The following is a 21474-nucleotide window of genomic DNA, read 5'->3' as shown; positions in this document are numbered from 1 at the left end:
AGATTTAGCTGGGTCAAATTCACCCTCCCACATTTGAGGGGGTGTTCCCGATTTAAGGCTGGTCTGAACCGATTATCTGCCAATGAGACGTCTGTCTTGCTTCTGAAGTCACCTCCACCTGTCATTGCCTGCTCTCTTACCCTACTTTTTCCTTCGTTCTCCCTCCTCTTTCTTTTTATTTCTTGTATATCACGTTCTGTTTTCTCTCCCCGACTCCTTTCGCCTGCTCTCTTGCTTCTTTGCCTAAAAACCCTTCGGTCTCTTCTGCCTCTTCCTTTTCTTCCTCCTTTTTTATCTGCGTTTCTTTCTTAATTCCATTTTTTCTTTCTCTCCTCCCTCCTCGTCTCGCTGTTGTTCATTTTGTTCTCCTCCTCCTTCACTACTTTTCCTTTTATACTCCCTCTTTTCTCTCTGTACTTTTTACAACCTGTTTTCCCCCTTTCTCCTGCTCTTTTTGTCTTTTTTCTTCGTCCTTCTTTCTCTTCCTGCATTTTGCTTGTATTTTCCTCCTTTTTCTTCACTTTATATTTTTGCTTTTTCCCTCACCCTTTCTTAACTCTTCCCTCTTTCTCTGTTTTTCACTTCCTTGTCCTCCTACTTTTCCATCCTGTACGTATCTCTCCAAATCTCTCACTGTATTATTTTTCTCCTTCTACTCTTCATCTTCCCATCTTCTTTGCATACTTAAAATTTCTTCCTTATCTTCCTCCTTCCTACTCTACCTGTTTCTGGTTTTCCTTTTCTCCTTTTCCATCCTTCTCCCATTTTTGTTCCCTGCCTGTTTCTACTTCCTCACTTGTCTCTCCCTCTTTTTCCTCCCTTGATTTCCTTCTTCTCACATCGTCTCTTTTCTTATTTCTTCTATGTGTCCCTCATCTGTTTTTATTTTATTGTCTCTCTGCCGGGGCCTGCCCTTACTGTTGTCCTCCATATTCCCCGCACTTTGCTCTGTCTTGCCTCTTTCTTTTTATGGCTCGTCGTTCATTCTGCCTTTTCTCTTTTCTTCCTCTCCCTCTTTTCCATCCCTTGCACCTCTGACGTCCTTCCTCAGAAGGGAAACCTGGATGAAATCAACCGTCACTTCAGTAACTTCCACGGCTACAAATCTCCAAACTACACTGAGGAAGTCTGGGACCAGGTCAGAGCCAACGACGTATATCTCAGCACGCCGAGGGACTGCAGCATCCCGGCCAACCTCACAGACAGGAAGAAGGACGCCTTAATGGTTCCATGTGACCTGACGCCTGCGACCAATCATCATCAGCTTACAACCCAAAACCCGACACCGTACCTGCAGAGCCTGTTGCCCTACTACTCCTCGCCTCCCGAAGCCTTCGCTCCGTTGCTGGACGTGCCCTCCCTGTGGCCAAGGCCCGAGATCATTACGCTGCCGGGGACGGACTACACCATGATGGGACATCCTAACTCTGTCCCCGCTCTTGACGCCACCACTGTCCCCACCAGTCGCTCGCAGCAGGATTTCTACACCTGTGTTCAGCTCATGAATGAAAGCGGCGAGGTGCATCTGGTGCCTTGCTTACCGCTGCCGTACTGCCGGGAGTTCCCACCTCTGCCGAGGCCCGATTTAGATACAAGTGAGGAAGAAGAGAAGAAGAAGAAACTAGCCGGCTACCAAGCCAGGAAGAATATGATGAACGAGCCGAAAGATGGCGGCGAGGCCGAGAGGAGCGAAGCAGCCGTCCCTCTGCTGCCTGTTGCTGTTGACAACAGGGGGTGAACGACAGGAAGTGCATCCACAAAAACACAAATACTTTGAAAACTGCTGAATGTGCTGAAAGATGGAAACTGTTGCCATGTGCAGATTGAGAGTCTGCTGTAACCTGCAGGACATTAGCCTCCAAAGGACTCTTTTTAGCTCGCAAACGTCCAGACCTCGCATTGAAAACAGTTCAACTAACAGATGTTGTTTTTGAGGACAAAAAAAACCAACACATTGCACACTCTGCAAAACACAGTTTCTGGTGCGATAACATTGTGTTTAGGCGACCAACACGTTCTCCTTCGCAAAAGTTCCTCTGGACCTCAACTTGTTTCTGTTTTTGGTAGCTCGGGTCACCTGTCCAGAAGCAGTTATACTCTAGTGGCCCAGACCTGTTGCTTCTAAAGCTGCAGGTGGCCAGATCTTAATGCGAAAATCCAAAGTTCAGGCGAAAAAAAACCTTAAGAGCAAAATTCAAAAATTGAAACCAAATTGCTGCAAGCAAGCACTCCATGAAGTCTGTCAAAGTTGACGAGAGTATGAAGTTACCTCATTTGGATAAAATAAACAGGAAGACAAGAAACAGTAACGTAACGACCCAAACCGAGTTTGTCTGTGTAAAGCTTCACATTCAGGGTTGTATGTGCGTCTCAGGAAAAAGATTTTAAAAAAGTGCAGTATCGTTTGATGTTGTTTCAGGTCCGGAAGAGAGCGATTAACTGCTGGGTACGTTTCACATTCCAACCCCCTTTTCTTGTTTCTCTGTTGGTGCGTTTACACACATTAATATTCCAAAACCATTAGCCTTACCACATCATAGTTGGGATACGGCCTTTCACACAAGACCATAAGCTGCTTTGGTTTAACCACATAGAGATACCTTTAGTTTTCCTGCTGTGTTGAATGCACTGATTATAGAAGCAGTTCCTGTGCTGTTGGTTTTTATATCCTAGATAATGCCTGTTAATATCACCATATTCCAGCTAGTTTCCACACGATTTTCATATTCAGGATATGGGCATATTCCATTATCATACTGTACATGTGGTGGTACTTACATATGCCAGCTCATTAAGGGAATATTTGATTATCCTGAACGTGAATGGAATATTAATCTGCATGTGTCTCACTCTGAATCCGTCTCATTTCCTCTCACTTTTCTGTCTCTTTTGTTTCATCCTTCAGTATTTAGCCCAACTGCAGCAGTCTGTGTGATATTTGCTTGATATTTGAATGGGCTGATTTAGAGGAGAAACTTCCTGTCTTGCAGATTTTCAATTCGTAGTCCGTTACGATGATGCTCAACAGATTGATTCCAAAAAAAACAACTTGCATACAAGAGGTCAGAAATCAACAAAAAGTAACTTTCACACCCTCAGGAAGATGCAAGCTGTGAATTTAAGCTCCTGTTGCAGAATATCTGTGGATTTCTTTTCATCATCATCACGCAGTTTAACAATGTTTTCTATCACTGTGTTGTTTTCTGAACTCTCCAAACTGGACATCTATTTATTTTCCAGAGAACTTACGAAGAGTTTGGTGCCAAAACAAGGTATCACAATTGGCAAGCCCCTCTCTGACCATTACTTAGAAAGTATAATATATATTTTTAATACAGTGGATTGCTGTAGTCCTGTCTGACACATGTGACACTATTACAAAAAGTGATGTTGTATATTTTAGAGATGCTGAAGGACCGACCTCAGGTAGTGTTTTGTTTTTTCTAAAATGCAAACACAGCAAAAAGAACCAGTGCTCCCACTGAAATCAGATATTTTTAATCTGCCATTTGGCCATGGAACTCAAAGTTTGTAAAAGATAAGAGCAATGTACAAGTTTCGAAAATATTAGCATCTCCTCCTCCCGTCCCAGAATTTCTGTAATCAATGGAGTAATCAAGACCAAAAGTAGGGCGATGCCTCACATGTATGGAACTGACCATCAGCTATTTGCTGGTCTGGCTTGATGCCAGGTGATGCTACTCTGTGTAGATGAGCGTTGGTTCTCGAAAGCCGCACGAATGTGGTGTTCATCACTACATGAATTTTCTGCTTTATGCAGCGGGTCCAGATCGTGGTGGCGGCAATCTAAGCAAGGTAGTCCACATGTCTCTCTTTCTAGCCACATCCTTAAGCTCCTCCTGGAGGATCCCGAGGCGTTCCCAGGCCAGATGGGACACATTGTCCCTCCAGTGTGTTTTGACTCTGTCACGGGAGTCTCCAGAAAGCAACATGATCAGATGTCGAGATGCAGTGGTCCTACTTTGAGGTCCTTCTGGAGGTCCAAACTCATCCTGGCCACTTGTAATCTGAAACCTCATTCTTTTGGATATTACCCAAAATTCGTGATGATAAGGCAGAGTTGGAAAATAAGTCGACTGTAAATCATAAAGCAAATTGAAGTCTTCCTCATCACAACAGCCAAGGAACAATGCCACTGCTACTGGTGCATCTTAAAGGAAAACCTAGCGTATTTCCCATAAATGTGGAAGATAGCTCTAATGGCTATTCCAGGTGGCAACTTTCCGTGTTTACTTTCAGTTGGACTGAGACAAGCATTTCAAATGATTAAAAAGAAAAGAAGAATTAGAAAGCCTACAGCTTTCCAAATAAACATGAGGCTCGTGCAGCGTGCCCCAAGATATGTCATTTTGAGCAGGTCCTTGCAAGTCCTCGATTACAACGTTGGTATGACCCATAGAGCCACAATAGCTACATGTATGGGAAATACATCAGATTGAAATATAGCAGGATTTCCCTTTAAAGCCCGATTACGCATAAAACAAAGTACTTGATGAACTGCCTGACAGTGTCTGAAACCCCCTTTCCAACTTTGCAATTGATGGGCTGCGTCCAACAGACTTTGCAACTTTCCAGAACAAATGATCCAACGATCGGCTGCACTTATCTCTCAATCTTGCAACACCAACACCATGAATGCCTCCAAGGAGAGCTTTTGAAAGTGTGCACCGTTATCCACATTTGTGAAATTTATTGCATCATGATTACAGAGGTGCAAATGAGAACTGAGACACTTGGATGTGGCCAGAAGGTGGCATTTTACTTGGTCGGACAGCACATTGTACTAACTAGGCCATTTTAAACATATTGAACACTTTACAATCACTCATGGACGGGATCTCAGCGTACTTGACCTCCTTCACTTGGGGCATCAAATTGCTTCAAACCTGGATGGGTAAATCTGCCATTTTTGATCTCAGACTTGTAGACCCTGACCCTGATCCCACCTACCTCACATTCGACTGCAAAGTGCCACAACCTGCGAATGCGTCTTCTAACATGCTACTTTGTTTGCTTATTGTCCATCATGTCCCAACTCATGCTGTAAACTCCGTTATCATGGGGGTCTTCTTCGTTGTGTCTCACTGGGTGTGCAGCTGTACCACGTGAACTACGTTTATCACACTGCTCAGAGGTGGATTAGGGTTCAAAAGCAATATTGACCCTGATTGACTTGAAAGAAATTGGACTACTAACTACAGAACACTTGTCATTGTATGCTAATGTGACGGCTCACAGCACTTCCTCCCCCTTTCCCTCCTCACCTCTGTTATTGGGAACTCGGTTGTTACTGTAGTTTTTTGTTGTTGTTGTTGTTGAAGTTTCAGTTAGATGTCGTGCAGTAATCGATTTTTGTGCCTGTATGTGCCTTTTTTTTTTTTTCACAGAGCAGAATTTGTGTGCTTACTGAAATCTCAGCAGATGGCTTGACCAGCCAGCGTGAAAGTATTGAAATGATGAAAGTATATTTCTCATGTGCTAATTACAAAGACTCCCCAAAGAATAGCTTGTTAGCACTGATGGCGTTTTTTTATTTGGACTAACTTAGTCAGCTTGTGGTTAACCATGTGTAGAGTAGCTGGCTAGCCACAGCAGGATTCCCTGGCTCAAAGAAGGAATGTCAGATCGGTTGCATGTTTTGCAGCATATTTGCTGCTTCACAGGGAAACGTTTACTCACAGTATGAACAGATGAGAAAAATGACCCACTGAAAATCGTGTTTAGGCTCTGACTGTACACCCTAATTTCAATTCAACTCTGCAGAAGTGTTGGACACATAAGCGTGATAAATATTTTGGAAAGGGAGCAAATGCTGCCAGTGGCTGTTTGGCTTTTCTCCACATGGATTCCCTGAATAGTTGTGTTGTTAAAGATTTGCCATCTGGTTAAAGCACTTTTCCAGTATAGGAAATAGCTTAAAGTCTGTCCATGTTCCCCTCTGTATGCATTTGTTTCTAGAGCACATTTAAACACACACATTTGTCGGCATTTAAATGGCCACATCTGAAAGTGATTAAGTTGAATGTAAAATCGCAGTTAAAAATTACCTACTGACCATAAAAAGCTCATTGTGCATTTCATAAGTCTTATATTACAAATAAACAATAAACCAAATGATGTGTTTGTGACCGTGTGACTTAAATTAGCTGCATTCTGGTGCTATAAATAGTCGAGACGATTGTCAGCTGACTTTAGATGAACACATAGGCAGCGTTCAAGCTCAGAAGACAATGTTGTTCCTGTGAGAGATGGAGAAAGTCCAGCTGCAAAGGCAGATATGTCACAAAAAGTAAAACTTAAAAGTGAACTGTGGTTATTGCAGAAGCTATTTAACAGGTCTGAGTGGTTTAATTGTGCTATTGATATTGTTTTTTAACATTACAGTGAATGAAACCCTGACCAACTCTAACCAAAGTCATTTACCCATTCCTTAAAGGATCAGTTCACCAGTTCACAAAAATCCCAAGGTCTGTGAAACACCACCATTTCATTTTTTTAACGCTTTAAACGGAACCGAAAGAAGCTAAAAAGACAAGACAAACTAAATGACTGCAGAGGACTGGACAGAAGAAGCAGAGAAGTAGGCTAAAAAAAGACAGAAAGACAATAATGTAGTTCACAAACAATTGGTTGATTAATCAATTGATTAACATATAAAAAATAATCTGCAAAAATTTGATTGATTCATATTCAAAAATTCACAAATTCCAGCTTTTTAGAATGTGAATATTTTCTGGTTTTCTGAAATATTTTTGTGTTTTGAACCGACAACTGCATCAACCGCATTTTACTTTACATTTCAATGATTTTAACTCATTGTTGAGCTACGCTCTGTTGCTTTTTGTTGATTTTACTGATGTTTTATTACTGTGTTACTTATTGTGTGTTTTATTACTGTTTGATGTAAGGTGACCTTGAGTGCCATAAAAGGCACCATGAAATAAAATGCATTATTCTTATTCTTATTCTTCTTATCATTATAGAACACGGATTAGGAATTTATTAATTAGTTTATTAAAGCTTGGAGCCGAAAAAACAAGGACAAAAAAGGGGAAAAAAAATAGAGATAGAAGGGAGTAGCACAAGGAAAGGACAATGAAATAAGGAGTAAAATGAAAGAACCAAGGTAAGAAAAAAGGGAGAGAAAGGGGAAGGAAGGAATGAAAGGAAAGAAATTGGGGTAGAAGGACAGAAAGAAATGGAAGAATTAAGGAAAGAGGAAAAGACAAAGGCAAGAAAATAAGAAAGACAAAGGAAGGAAGGACTGAAGGAAAGAGATGAGCGACAAAAGGGAAACAAGGCAAGAAATGGGGAGAGAAGGAAGGATGGAGGCAAGAAAGGAGGAAAGGTAGACAGAAGGAAGGAATCAGATAAGACATTGTTTCCATTCAAGTCTAAATCTGCAAGGTAACCAGTGAGTCTAGCTGTCAGACAAGTGCAGTAAAAGCTACAAAGGTTTCTGCTGAAATCTTGTGAGGGGAAATGCTCCAGTGAAGTACCTGAGCCTCTAAACTGTCTATTACCACAACTTTACTCGAGTAAAAGTACTCAGTTACCCGCAGCCCTGGAGTCGGGTGTCAGGGCCTCCACAGGCCCGGTGGGGGAGGTGGAGGGGGACTCTCTGTCTAACTTTAGGAGCCTGTGTCAGACCGGGCGCCGTCAGCTTCAGACCACACGACCTCCACCAGTCTGACACTGTGACCGACCGCCGTCCGAGCTGAGGTAAGAAAGCGCACACACACACACACGCACACACACGAGGTGTTTTATGTAAAGCTGATTTCTGTGAGACTTGACTCCTCTGACCGGCGGCGCTGTGCTGTTGTTCTAAAGCTTGAGGCTGTTTGGCCTTTCACTGGGCTGCTGCTCTCAGGCCTGGCGGGCTCTGAGGCAGCTGTCACCTCAGCCAAAAATAGACCGGCTGGAAGGACTCATATCACACCCCCGCGCACACACACGGTTTACGTGCACAGATTTACAGCAACGTCAGTTTGAAAACCTGGTAGATTTTTCTTTTATAAATCACTTTAATTCCTGCGTGGTTTTTCAGGTTTGGGAACTACGGCATGTGCCAGTAGCACAAATCCACCATGACAGAGTCGATAGCTGTTACAAGACACTCGGACATGATCCCCTTTCCAGTCAGTCCACCATGAAACGGTGAAGTTAATTTCTCAATGTCTTGTTTCATGGAAATGATCCAAATTTCCCAGTTTCTTCGTAAAAATGTTTCCTTCAAAGGAAACGTTTGACATTTTGGGAAATACTCTTTGTCGTCTTTGTTGTTTCTTTTGCTGAGAGTAAGAGGCTCAGTTTGTATCTGTACGGTAAATATGAAGCTGTAGCCAGCAGCCCATCAACACGCAGCTACTTTCCCCAAAGGTTTATACCGGCCATATCTGTTCGGACGCCAGTCTTCACGTCTTTCACGAAATACTTCATTAATCCTAAAGACATCTTGTTTTTCCAGACCATATTTTCCCTCCAGGTCCGGGAGGCTCACGCGTGGAGCACTGAGCCCTCTCGCTGTCATAAATCCCCGGCTGAATTTGGAGTATTTCACAGTGCAGATCCCTCGTCTTTGGTCCACTCTTTGCTTTATGCTTCCGGTCAGTGAAACATTTCTAATTTCTGTAACTCCTGATGAGTGCGTTTCTGTTTTCCCTCCATGTCAGTCGTCAGTATAATTTCTCAGATCTCCTGCTGTGTCAGTCACATAAATGGCAGCACTTGCATCCATTATTCAGAACACGATGGAGGGGTTTTTTTTATCATCATATCGTACTGTAGAAGCATTTCTTTGTTTTTAACTTTAAGGTGAGATTAAACATTATTTTAGGTATCAAACCTAAAAAAAAACGATATCAATTACCCAGAGAACCAGACGGATAATAACTCGTTTGCCTTTTGCTTTTTGAATTCTGCTCCTCTTTGTCACTGTGCTCCATGGAAATTTACCCTAGTTGTAATTTATTGCCATCATGTTAACATGCGGCGTCAGTTATCTGTTTACGGAGCAGCTGTCATTAATTCCAGTTGATCTGATGTCAGGAATTAAAGACCTGATTAAGAGATTAGGAATAAAATATCATAGATAAATGCGAGATGGTGAATATTGCCTTTTATTTAGAGGAAAAATTCTGGATTTAAAGGATTGTTTATTTATTTAACCCTGACCTCTTTAAAATGTGCCTCATCTCATAATTATGACTCGCTATCTCATTATTACACGAGCCGGATCTCGTAATTGTGAGAAAAGGTTAAGGGTGGTTATCAGTTATTGTTGTTTGAAAAGACAATTAAAGTCTATCCTGTATATCTATATAATGAATATGAGCTTAAATGCAATATATGATCAACAGCAAAGGGTTTTTGGAAAATGAAGAAAGCTGAACTAGCTCTTAACAGTTCCTGAATTACTCTGATACTGAAGAAATCTTAAAAACCTGATGTTTCTGGAGCAAGTTCTGAAGCATTCCAGCTACCGTCCCCTGAGTCTACTGTGCCTTATCTCGGACTTGTGAGATGGAAAGTCATAATCATGAGATACGTACGTCATTAGTCACTGGAGCGGTTGAACAGTTACTTTCACTGTGAGGCGTCTGACTTATGCGCTGATGATCACAGACAGAGTAGGCTTTCAGGAACCAGGATAAGTCTTGGGATAGAGGACAAATCTGAAACGGGAGCCGACAGCACAGTCAGACATGTTGTCCTGATCCAAACAGGAACATCAGAAAACAGACTTTCAGTATTTGGTGGTTTGGATGCTGAAAAAAGATTTCTCCCTGGACAACAGTCCAGCCAGATGAGAAATGTGCAGCTCACCTCAACCGAAAAACTGAACAGGAATCAAAGTGGGTTTGTGTTGTTGTTTTTTCTCCTCTGTGTGTGCGTGTTGTGACAGAGGGAACCCGTCTTAACCAGCAGGAAAGAGGGATCTTGGTTGCCATGGCGTCGGCCAATGAGAACGGGGAGCGCGGGGATCAGACGGTTCCTGATGGAGACGAGGAGGAGGGGAGCATCAGAGGAGTCCAGTCTCATTACCTCCGCTGCCCCTCCCCCAGGTGGGAGACCACCTGAACGTTTTCTTTCACTGAGATCACATGACTAGGGGATTGTGCAGCCCCGGTGGAAATATCATCATCTAACTGTTCTGACATTTGAGAATCTCGATTGGTTTTCTGTGGTTTCTCATGTTATAACTGCTCTGTCGTGAATGGAAGCGATATCAGTAAAACCTGTGATGTTGGATGTGTGAAGAGGCCTCAGGGCATTCGACTTTTTGTAAACTGGGCAAATGTTTTCTCAAACGGAACTGTCCGTGTCTTAAGGTCATTTATAAGCTTCTCACTTTCCTCTCTCTCTCAGTTTCTCCATGGTATCTGAGTCCAGGTTTTCCGTGGTCTCGGGCTCCGATGCTGCGAGCATCTTCATGGAGCCCATCCACCTCTCATCGGCCATCGCTGCGAAGAAGATCATCAGCGAGGGTGAGACAAGCCATTGGGGAAAAAGTATTTTGAACTGTTTCGACTTTGCTTTTGAGGCATTTGTCTTTGTGTTGTAATTCTAAGCAGGCAGCTTAAATGTAGTTCGGGTGTATTTCATGGGCAGTTACATAGTCAAGCCGAACAGTAAGAGAAACCAACAGGCACAAACCTAAATGAGACTAACTTCCAATTATTTATTTATTTTTTTTAATTAATGATCAGTAATGAAACCTATAAAAAGTCAAAGAAACAACAAATGCCCAGTAGTAGTTATCACATCTGAAAATTCTGATCAACGGCTGTTTTTTGTGTTTTTGTTTTTTTCCCCCGTAGGTGCTCAGACACATTACAGCTGGAAAAAAAATGTGATTCCTCTGCCCTCGATATCATGTAGTCTGATCAGCATTACTCAGCGTGCCTAAACTCCCCCTCGGATCTGTTTGTATACATTAAAATTAGCCTCAGTTCTAGGGCTGCAACCAATCGTCATGTTTCATTTTCATCAGTTAAAAAGGATTGGTTGCTTAATTGGTTTTATTGTGTCGCAGGTATTGAATTTACACCGATTTGCAACAGTGAGAATAAACGAATCCTCACATTCAAGAAGCTGTAAAAGATTTTAAAAACACAAATGACTCCTCATACAAATGCAGCATTTGGTAAAAATGATTTCTACATCCACATTTAACAACTCTAATTTGGTCAAATGCTCCGCAATTACAGTGAATCCACGTTTCATTCCTTCAGCTCATTACTGGACCGACAGATTGAGACGTTTCTCACTGGAGGAGCAGAGTCGCGCTGATTGAGGAAATTGGCCGATATGACTCATCAGAGAGCAGCTCCTGTTTCAGATTTCTCTTCTGACATTACTTTACATTAGCGCCCGCTTAATGGACGACGCATGTTCCATCTGAAGGGGGAGGACGACGGTCTGTGATGAATACAGCTTTGTCAGCCGGTTTCTCCAGGTCTGGGGCGCTGCTTTTGAAGCTGAGACCCCATTGGTTGTTATTGTTCTCCCTGGATGTCAAACCCCTCCTTTTTGTCCTCTTCCTCTCCCGTGTCCTATGCCACACGGAGGGGGTTTTATTCGCCCTGGGAGTTGAAAGTGTATGTGTTTACTCTGAGGGGTTAGTCAGACAGCAGGTGTTGTAGCAATTACACCAGAGGAAGATCGTCTCTAGTGCCTTGATGGAGACTATGGAACGTTCATAATCAACGCAATGTAAAGAGCTTATGTTTTTCCAGTAGTAGATACTGTATGTTCATACATAGACACAGAAGAACAGCATGAGGGGTGGAAAAGAATGAATCAAAGTGTAACTGTACAAAATAACTTGTAAGTGTTGTGACAAAAAAAAAAAAAAATCCCCAAAGCCAAGCCGGGCACGGGGGAGGGCTGGCTTACATATGGTCGTTTGTTGCCGGTATACAGCCGAGTGTGCTGCCATGGTCGCCCCAATAATCCATCGGCTCCCAGTTTATGATTGTATTCCTTTAACTCTTGAGTTACAACCCCACATAAAAAACCACAAGAGTTGGCATTACAACAGATAAATCCCTCAAAGTCAATCCTTTTTGCTGCAAACTGTGTCTCTCCTCCCCAGAGCTGCCGCCTCGAGGCGTGCGCACCGAATCCGTCCAGGAGTCTATGCTGGAAAGCGCTGAGCAGCTGATGGTGGAAGACCTCTACAACCGGGTCAGGGACATGATCGACGACCGCAGCCCCTACAACACCCCCTGCGTGCTGGACATCCAGAGGGCCATGGTGCAGGACCGCCTGGAGGCTCCCAGCAACCCGGTGGATGAGGTGTGGCCCAACATCTTCATAGCCGAGAAGTGAGTTTAACTGAAATAATGAGACTGACGTTTCTAAATCCTTAAAAGAGCCTTAAAAAAGTCTTTGATATGGTCTTCACTGGACGGCGATTAATGGTTCAGCGTTGTCTGCAAGGATAGTTGGGTTGGAAAAATTAAATGTATCAAGAATCTGTGGTGGAAACGTGAGAGATTTCAGCTAAAGGTGCACGATGTAGCATGTTGTGTTATGTATAGTTGAAACCACATTTCCCATGAGTCCACCATGTCAAAGAAAACAATTTTCATTCAAAACATAATCTTTTGTCCGCCCCGAAATCGGAGTGTCTTTAATGGTGGCCTCAGTTTGGATTGGTAATTTCACACCCAATGAGACGGGATTCGTTTGTCCGTCAGTCTAAGGTTGGTTCTCTTCCTTAGATCCGTTGGAGTCAACAAGGCTCGTCTGAAGCGAATGGGCATCACCCACATCCTTAACACCGCCCACGGCACGGGGGTCTACACAGGCGAGTCCTTCTACACCGGCATGAACATCCAGTACATGGGCATTGAGGTGGACGACTTCCCCGACGCCGACATCTCAGTGCACTTCCGACCCACCGCCGAATTCTTGGACGAGGCTCTGCTGACGCACAAAGGTGAGACAGGGTTTGTTTTGTCTTCGTCTCCATTGTCTTCCTCTTCTTGTTCCTTTTGACGATGATTTAATGTAAGAAAAGCATTCAGGCAGTGTGTGCGTTGACTGGAAAGTGGTTTTAATACACAAAAAGACACAAACACCACATCAGGGGCGTGTTCACATTTAGAATAATACTGTACGTATCACTGTCATCACTGAACAATGATTAATTCTAATATTAAGACATTTTATTTCACAATTAGGCACAAAGAACTTTTCATTTGAGATTTTTATGTGCCTACATCTTCTCAGGGCTGTTCCCATTATTATGTCCCTCCTGTATCGGCCTGCATTTAATGACATATCCTTCTATGTTTCCTAATTGTGGGCCTAGAAATCAAAGCATTTGTGTCATTGTCTCCTCTATTCATATTCTTGATTTCTAATCCTGTGACTTATTCCATCCGTCTCCAGAATTCAGTTTAATGTTAACTTTTTAAAATTCATTATTGTGCTGTGATTTCTTCTGTGATTCCCAGAGATTTTTATCAATTCATTTATTTCATTGTTTACTTACCAGGGACAATAAGTGTATTTCGCCAGATTTAGCCAAAAGCACATTTTGTTTTTTCTTTTTAATCTGTATGTCCCTGGGCAGGGGTCGATGCTGACGCAGTAAAAGATCAAAAACAGCTCACCGGAAACGTCTCAGTGACTTATACAACATCCCAGTTTCTGAGAAGTGTATTACAGAGTGCTTCTGTGTTCCTGGAAGAGCATTTTATTATAGTCACAGTGTTGACTGAGTCTTATTCATTGTAACTGCAGCTGATTCACAAAGTCTTGCCTGAGAACATCAGCAGCAGCTACCGACGAAGCGTAACACTTTTATAGCCAAATGTCCATGATAAAATATGCATCGTGTGTTTTATTTTTAACAGGCGCTGAGAGTTTCGCTTTTTTAACTGTGGAATATTTTACCGCAGATTATATATTTTTCGCAGTAACGGCCCGGCCGAAAAAATTCTCCTTCTGGAATAACTGGACAATTTAAGCATAGTTTAGTTTATTTGATATTACAAAATGAGGGCATCAAAACAAAAGCAATTACAAAAATTTCAAGAAAAACACAACGATAGGGTAACACTTTACGTTAACCATCGCTATTTAGCATTTATAAGCATTATATGTGCATTTGACAACAGTTCATAACACCCTCTAATGCAGTTGTAAGCAGATATACAGAAGTGTTTATCAATGCATTTCTCATCAACTATAACTCTTGATAAGCACCCATAAGTGGAGGCTACAGTACCTATATCATTGTCAATAAGTCAAACTTACAAAAAAAACCCTTATAATCTTTTACATACTGATTTCAAAGCATCTATAATCAATATTTTTAAGTGATGAACTTACCGAGAGTTATCAGCTGAATCTGCGGCTCCGCTCCGCTTTACGGAGCCTTACAGTGCGTTTCAGCTCCTCGTTTACCCGTCAAACACTGCTCCAAATTAATGATCGTGCTGCTCCGTAACTGCAGCAGTTCACCATACCATACTTAAAAGGTGATGATATGTCAATGTTATGTTCACAGCTTGTTTCTGCTGCCCCCAAGTTGCCAAAAAAATAAGGAATTGCAGGTTTTGCCAATATTAACTTTTTACAGAAATATCAACATTGGTACAGTGTATCAGCCAATGAGTAACAAGACATTTCTTTACAGAAATGTCAAAGATGTGTTTGAGGTAGTTTAGAAATGGTGTTGCCAATAGTTTCTGCACCAGGGAACCATGACAAGTTCAGTCAGCCTAGTACGTTTCTGGGTCTTTAGTCTTTGATAACAATATTCAAGATAATCTCATAACAAATACATGATATGTACGGGGTAATCCGCGTGCATTTGCCCACTTTGAGCTCAAAACAGTGGCTCAACAGACAGAAAACCAGAGAAAAGATCTGGAAAGATGAGGTCTGAAGGGTTATGGGTTACAGCTTTTTTAACCTCATTAAATCTGTGTGCTCCAGAGTTCGTTGTGCTAGATATTTGTTGATATGTTTATGTAAAAACATGAAAAACTGCTGATGTATGGTGAACTCTAAAATATCTATCAGTATTGGACTCAAAACCCATTATCAGTCAAGCTATACGCACTATTTTCTTTGCTTGCAGGAAAGGTTCTAGTGGTTTCTATGATGGGTGCCAGTCGCTCTGCTGTCCTGGTGGCGTCCTACCTGATGATCTTCCAACACTTGAGCATCATGGAGGCCCTGACTTCCATTAGGAAAAAGCGTCCCATCAACCCCAACGAAGGCTTCCTGAAGCAGCTGCGAGAGCTCAATGAGAACCTGATGGAGGAGCGTGACGATGACGACGAAACGCTCAGCCAGTGCTCTGTGATTGACGCTCGAACCCGTGCTCGCATCTTCAACGAAGGTGGAGATGATGATGATGATGGTGATGATGATACTGATAAAGAGGAAGAGCAGAGTATGATCCAGGTGAAAGCTCACTCCATCATGATGGAGGAGGAGGAGGATGGAGAAAGTGTGATGAGCAGTGTCGCCTCTTCTGCAGCCGCTGCAGCACTCAGGATTGGGTTGACTGGAGTACAGAATGGGCTGGAAAGTCAGGGATCAACCGCTGTTCAAGAAAAGATTGTCCTACCTGAGCAGGAAGCCAAGGTAGACGATGACGATGGTCTCAACAGCGTGATCCATGAGTGGCAGCGGAGAAATGAGAAATATCAAAGTGACGAGTGGTGGGAGGCGCAGCTGAACAGCGACGGTGAGGATGGAGAATCTCTCGCAGGGGGCCGACCACAGAGGACAAAGGAAGGTGTGGACGCCGACGTGGAGAGCGTCACCAGCGAGGACGTACGAGCTGTGAAAGAGCGGTTGAAGCGTCGCAACAGACGCCCACCTTCAGACACAATGTCCACCTCCAGCTGCATGAGTTATTCTGATCTTTGGAAACAGCGGCTTAGGGAAATCGAGGAACAAGCCGCTGCTCGCTACCGCAAGAAAGAGGACGACGAAGGCAGTGAGAGCACCGCTACAGAGGGAGGAGAAGGAGGAAAGAAGAAGGTCGATGATGAAGTGGAGAGTATCCTCTCTGACAACAGCTCCATGTACAACTTCTGCCAGAAAAACAAGGAGAACCTGACGCCTTTGGAGCGTTGGCGCATCAAGAGGATCCAGTTTGGCTGGAACAAGAAAGATCGTGAGGATGGAGAGAAAAGTTCTGTAGGAGATGGCGAGAAAGGTGAGGGCGAGGGAGAAGCAAAGACACCATCTTTCCAAGATGTCAACCTCACGGCATATCAGACGTGGAAACTGAGGCAGCAGAAGCGTCTTGGGGAGGAGAACACAGATGAGATTTTAGAGTTGAGTCGAGGTGAGGACTCTGCAACTGTCAAAAGGAGGCAAAGACGCGAGGAGATTCTGGAGCGTTCAAAGAAGACCTTAGAAGAGAGTCAGTCCATGTGTGGCTGGGAGACTGAGAGCTCCATCAGCGGAGGTACAATACCTCTCTCTGCCTTCTGGGCTGGAGCCGGGGTCACGGGCCCACCGAGCGTCGCCAATGACGACAACATGTCCATGCTTAGCGGCAGGTCATCGGTCATATCTTCAGTTTCACAAGCTCGGAGTACAAGATCGGCACAATCTGAGGTCCCACCTAATGCCATGCCCCCAGTTCCTCCCATTCTCCCAGTTCCAACTGTTCAGGGCCCGGCAGGTGAACCAATGGTCAATCTGGCCAGTATCCAAAACTGGATCGCTAATGTCGTCTCTGAAACAATCAAACAGAAGCAGAACGAGATGAGCCTGCCTCCTCCGTCACGTGCAGGATCAGAGCTTAGCTTTGGTGGTGCAACAAGTGTGATTTCCGGCCGTGGAGTAGATGATGATAAAGCGTCCTTGTTGAGCGGTGCTTCCTACTCCAGTGCTCTCTCCCAGGGTCATGGCAGGGCAGCATCAGTCCTCTCAGGTGGTGGGCCGAGTAGCATCTCAGGTGTCAGTGGCAAAGGTCCAGGCTCCACCCTGAGCTCCACCCTGGGCTCCACCCCGGGCTCCACCTTGGGCTCCAAGAAAAACAAGATCACCACCACCAGCGTCCCCCTCTTCAGCCTCTTCCAAGATCAGGTCAACCTGGGCAAACTGGATGCCATGGACAAGGGGATCAAGTCTGAGATGAGGGACAAGATGGCTACCTACGAAAAGAAGAAGATCCTGGAGGACAACAAGCGCAGCACTCTGTACAAGAAAAAGAAACCGAAGGAGGACGAAGATGAGGAGGAGGAGAGAAAGAAGAAGGAGGAGGAGTTCCTTGAAGAGACAAAGAAAAAGGAAAAAACTACGAGGAGTTATGGCCTCTCCGGGTGCCTGAATCTCAACCCAGCACTGGAGAAAGATAAGCACACCAGCATCGATGACTGGCTTAAAAGCGTCAGGCCTCCTCCAAGAAAAACAGCTTCCGGAGCAGAAGCTGACCCGTCAGAGGATCCCTACGATGACCTTGACGCCTCCGCTTCTGAATTTGATTTCTCGAGCCGCAGGGCATCCTATGCTGCCGATGAAGAAGACGAGGAAACGCACCGCTCCGGATACAAATCAAGGTTACGTGAAGATCTATCTAGTGAAGAGGCAGAATATTCCTGCAACGGGTTCACGCAATCCCACAGCTACGGCCGGGCCGGTAAGGCGTATGGAGCTTACGCCGAGAACGAGGAGGGGACGGAGAGCTACAACGACTTCTCCACTAAGAGAAAGTTTGGCCACCATTCACGATATGAAAGCAGCGAGAAAGAGGCGAGGAGTAGCAGAAGGGCACAAGCTGATGAGGAGGAGGAGGAGGATGATATCGCTACCTTCATCGCCCAAACCAGGCAGAGAATCAGAGCTCGGGCTGCTGCAGAGGCCGAGGACGATGAGGTGCTTGCTGCTTGGAGGGCGCAGCAAGAAGCAAAGTCACATAGTCGGAGTGAATCTTAGAAAATACTACTGATGCAGGAGGGTTTTAGAAAATTAGAGCTAAGTGCCAATTCCATGCTGCTGCTAGTTCACAGAGTGCTCTTTTTATCTCAAGTATATGTTTCTCAAAAAGGTTCAAAAATGTATATTATCTAAAGACTCACTGTATAAAAAGTTATGAGGTGGATTAAGGACTTTTGTTATGCGCCATTGTTCACGAAACGCTCTAATGAGCCATTATGTGTAAGTAGGTGTCCCTTTTTTCAAACTGTGGATGTCTATCTTTAGAAGTGTTTACATCCGTAGGGAAAATAAGCACCTTTCTCAGCTCTTCGTGAATCTAAATTTTATATGAATGTTTACTTCCCGTATTATTAATAATGACTTTAAATATAAATAGTTTATCCCTGAATTAAGGTTTTGGATGCACCGTTGTTGAATGTAACTGATCATACAACACATTTAGTGCATAATGAATTTTCATATAAGATGAGGTGAAACTCCTGAAAAAAGGAAAATCAAATCCCACTTGTTACATTATTTTATTGCAATAAATACTCTGATAAATGATGACTCGTGGATTCCTTATTTAATTTATTAGCGTCCCCATTAGCGTCTACAAAACAGACGTTATAACAAACAACTCACTGAACTGAAAGAAGAAAGAATAAATGAATAACTAAACAACACAGCAGATAGCTACAGAAATAAAATTTCTTTACAGATACATATTGAGGAGTTTGATATTAAAACTCCCATTTTCCTTGTATAATGAGGCAAAAACTGCCTCTTCTCTCTGCTCATTTCCTTTGGTTTGATGATTTTGACAGGCTTGATTTATGTTTAGATAGTGGTTTGTTTTCAGAAGCAGCTGTGTTGCCAGGCAGTGAATGGATATACCGTGGCACGACAAAGCGGGGGCGTCCCTGGTCGATATTTCTGTTACTGTAAATAGCTAAGTCAGTTAGCAGTTAGATAGTTATCAGATGACCTGATTTCCAAAAGGCATAAAGTTAAAGATGACAAAGTTCTTTAATATTTTAAGCAAGATAACTATTTTATTTCCATCTTTCACAGTTTCAAAATAACATGAAAGGAAAAGGGCCCGAAACTAAAGTGCGGACAGGCTGAACGGTCAGTGCTCCGCACCACCCTCTTTGGCTTTCTTCTTATCGCCTTCTCACGCTTTGTGGGCATCGGTTGTTCTAATTTTCCGAGGGCTGGGCAGCTGCTTAGAGGAGCCCACGGCTGCTGATTATTTACAGAGCCTGGAAATTAGCATCACCTGGCCTAACCTAACGATGACTGTGAACAAGCCACAACCCTGACAAGCTGATTAAGGTCTGGGACCTCGGCAAGCGCTACCTGAGAGCTCAAATCTCGTAGGTTGCCCCGACTTTTGTCTGGTGCTCCTATCCTTTGTTTTCCTATAAACTTGTACAAAACTAAAATAATACTAATGTTGAAAAGAATGTTTCGCTTTTAACTTTATGCAGTTCATCTTCTTCTTATTCTAACTATTCACAGTAGCAGAAACTTTGACCGGGGGTCGCCCAGACTTTTCTCATCTGGGAGAGCGGTCCACTGTATTCCTCATGTTATACCGCTCTCTAGTGGACAAATGCTTTAGTGCTTTTGATATCTTGAGATCTGGAAATGTGAGGGATATTGTTTTGGAAATGTAAAGATGGTGTGTGACTCACTGGTAATTACTGAATGTTCTGGCAACTCAGGACACAGCAGCTGAAGATCTGCGTCATTCAGATGAATATTCACGGCGTGTAAACTATAAGGAATTTCTGAGCTTAAGTATTGTTTGTGAACCTCATCTTCAACTATTTATCATATTTACCTGACCAAAAAAACAATCGGATGACTGATTGAAATTTAGCATTAAAGGTGTAGCTCTGGCGAGAGTGTGGCTGTGTACTGCAGTGAGGATGGGAAATGGTGACGTAATGCCAGTACATGTGAGAGTGTAGCACTCATTATAGCTTATTGTGAGGCTTTACATGCCGCAGTGGGATAATCCAGAGTCGGAGAAAAGGCTCAGCCATTACAAATCTAAACATGGTAACAGAGAAGTTTCCTTTTTTGTGAGTCTAAAATTGTGACCCCGGACAGTACAAAACACACATAACCTATTCTTGAATTACGACTCGAACTATATCATTTGATAGATTTCAGTATCTGTTCAGTTTGTACTGCTATTTACGATTGAAAACCGGATTTTATCACGTTGACCTTATTCCTTTCATTTATCTAACCGCACTGGAATTAGTTTTATTTCTCTTATCATTTGTTGATTTTAATTCTCTGTCTTCTGTGGAGCACTTTGTGACTTGGGCTTTGAAAAGTGCTCTTTAAATTAAAGCTATTATTATTAATAGAACCTGTGTCTGAGCTGGTTTAATTGAACATTTATTTTGAAATATGCACAATATCAACATGAAAGACATGATAAGGGTCTTAAGCTGGGTCCACACAATTTTACAGGCTGATTACGACATTTTCAGACTCACTGTATTTAAATTTGACAACTTTCAGCCACTTTCATTGCTGTATATTTTTTTGACTTTCTTAATGTTTTACTTTACTATCAGAAATTGTAATTGAAAATAGGGGGGAAAAAAACATTTAAAACATATTATAACACATCATTTTCACACAGGAACTAAGGAACAACACCAGGACTAAGGGGTTTGTGTTCTTCCAGTGATGGAAAGTAACTTTGTACATTTACTCAATTTTAAAGAAGGAGTTTAGTATTTCCAATTTATGCTGCTATATATTGTATTTTCTTTGTTTACCATGCTATCAAAATAATATGTATAATCTTTCAGGACGTTGGGGCTCCAAAAAGGGGCCTTTCCGCACTCTGAGTACTTTTATGTTTGATACTTTACTTAGAAATTTGAATGCAGGAGTTTCCCTGTGGTATTTACTTTAAGTAAAGGACCTGAACAATTGTTCCATCGCTGGAATTTCTAACTTACAAAGGGTGGGCGCTTTACTGTGAAGGGGAGTGAAGGAGAGAGAGAGATCATACCTGAGAGATTAAAGTATTACAAGCCTGAGCCTGTTCGCATACATGGAGCATGGGACTGAAAACGTGGCCTTCGGGTCACCAGGCGGTGGATTGAGAAATGACGCGTGCTGTGTTTTTGCCAGTCAGCATTAATGAAATCCTTTTCTGAGCGTGTGTGAAGGCCTTTCATTACAACGGACAAGTGGTTTGAACCCGGGCAGGACAAATGCAGGTTTATTTCTTTCACTCGGTTCGACAAATTCCACAAACTGAGCAGTAAAAAAAAAAGAGCAGTTTTGCGCTCATGATGGCGAGCTGGTGGACGGCAGCAGACACGCTGGACAGTCTGGACCTGGAGGAGAACTCGATAGTTTCTCGGGTCGTTCAGGCGGTCGGCCTGTTTGGAGATATTCTGTCATTAGAGGACACGATGGAGCCGATGTTGTCTGGAGTCAAAAGAAGGGATGGAGGCGAGAAAAGTCCCGAGAGTGATGAAGGGACCGCATCGGGCGAGGAGGAGA

General features: G+C 43.1%; 2 protein-coding genes across 3 annotated transcripts in view; both read left to right on the top strand.

Annotated features, from left to right (window-relative positions):
- The window catches only part of LOC120798363 (prolactin receptor-like), a 37542-nt gene extending 30590 nt beyond the window's left edge, over positions 1-6952 (top strand). The window contains exon 10 of the mRNA XM_040142613.1: positions 1052-6952. Within this exon, the coding sequence (XP_039998547.1) occupies positions 1052-1738 (687 nt within the window). The 3' untranslated portion in view covers positions 1739-6952. The remainder of the gene's footprint in view (positions 1-1051) is intronic.
- Positions 6953-7621: 669 nt separating this feature from the next.
- dusp27 (dual specificity phosphatase 27) lies at positions 7622-18495 on the top strand. 2 transcript variants are annotated; one of them, XM_040142514.1, is made up of 7 exons: positions 7622-7743; positions 8492-8630; positions 9929-10088; positions 10393-10511; positions 12122-12353; positions 12753-12970; positions 15125-18495. In XM_040142514.1, exons 3-7 carry the CDS (start codon positions 9973-9975, stop codon positions 17944-17946), a joined length of 3507 nt encoding a protein of 1168 aa, XP_039998448.1. In that variant the 5' UTR covers positions 7622-7743; positions 8492-8630; positions 9929-9972; the 3' UTR covers positions 17947-18495. The 2 variants fall into 2 exon arrangements, with proteins under 2 accessions (XP_039998448.1, XP_039998449.1); XM_040142515.1 differs by lacking the exon at positions 8492-8630.
- Positions 18496-21474: the final 2979 nt, after the last annotated feature.

The sequence above is a fragment of the Xiphias gladius genome, chromosome 13 (genome assembly GCF_016859285.1).
Source record: "Xiphias gladius isolate SHS-SW01 ecotype Sanya breed wild chromosome 13, ASM1685928v1, whole genome shotgun sequence".
NCBI lineage: Eukaryota > Metazoa > Chordata > Actinopteri > Istiophoriformes > Xiphiidae > Xiphias > Xiphias gladius.
This window is presented reverse-complemented; position numbering and strand designations above follow the sequence as displayed.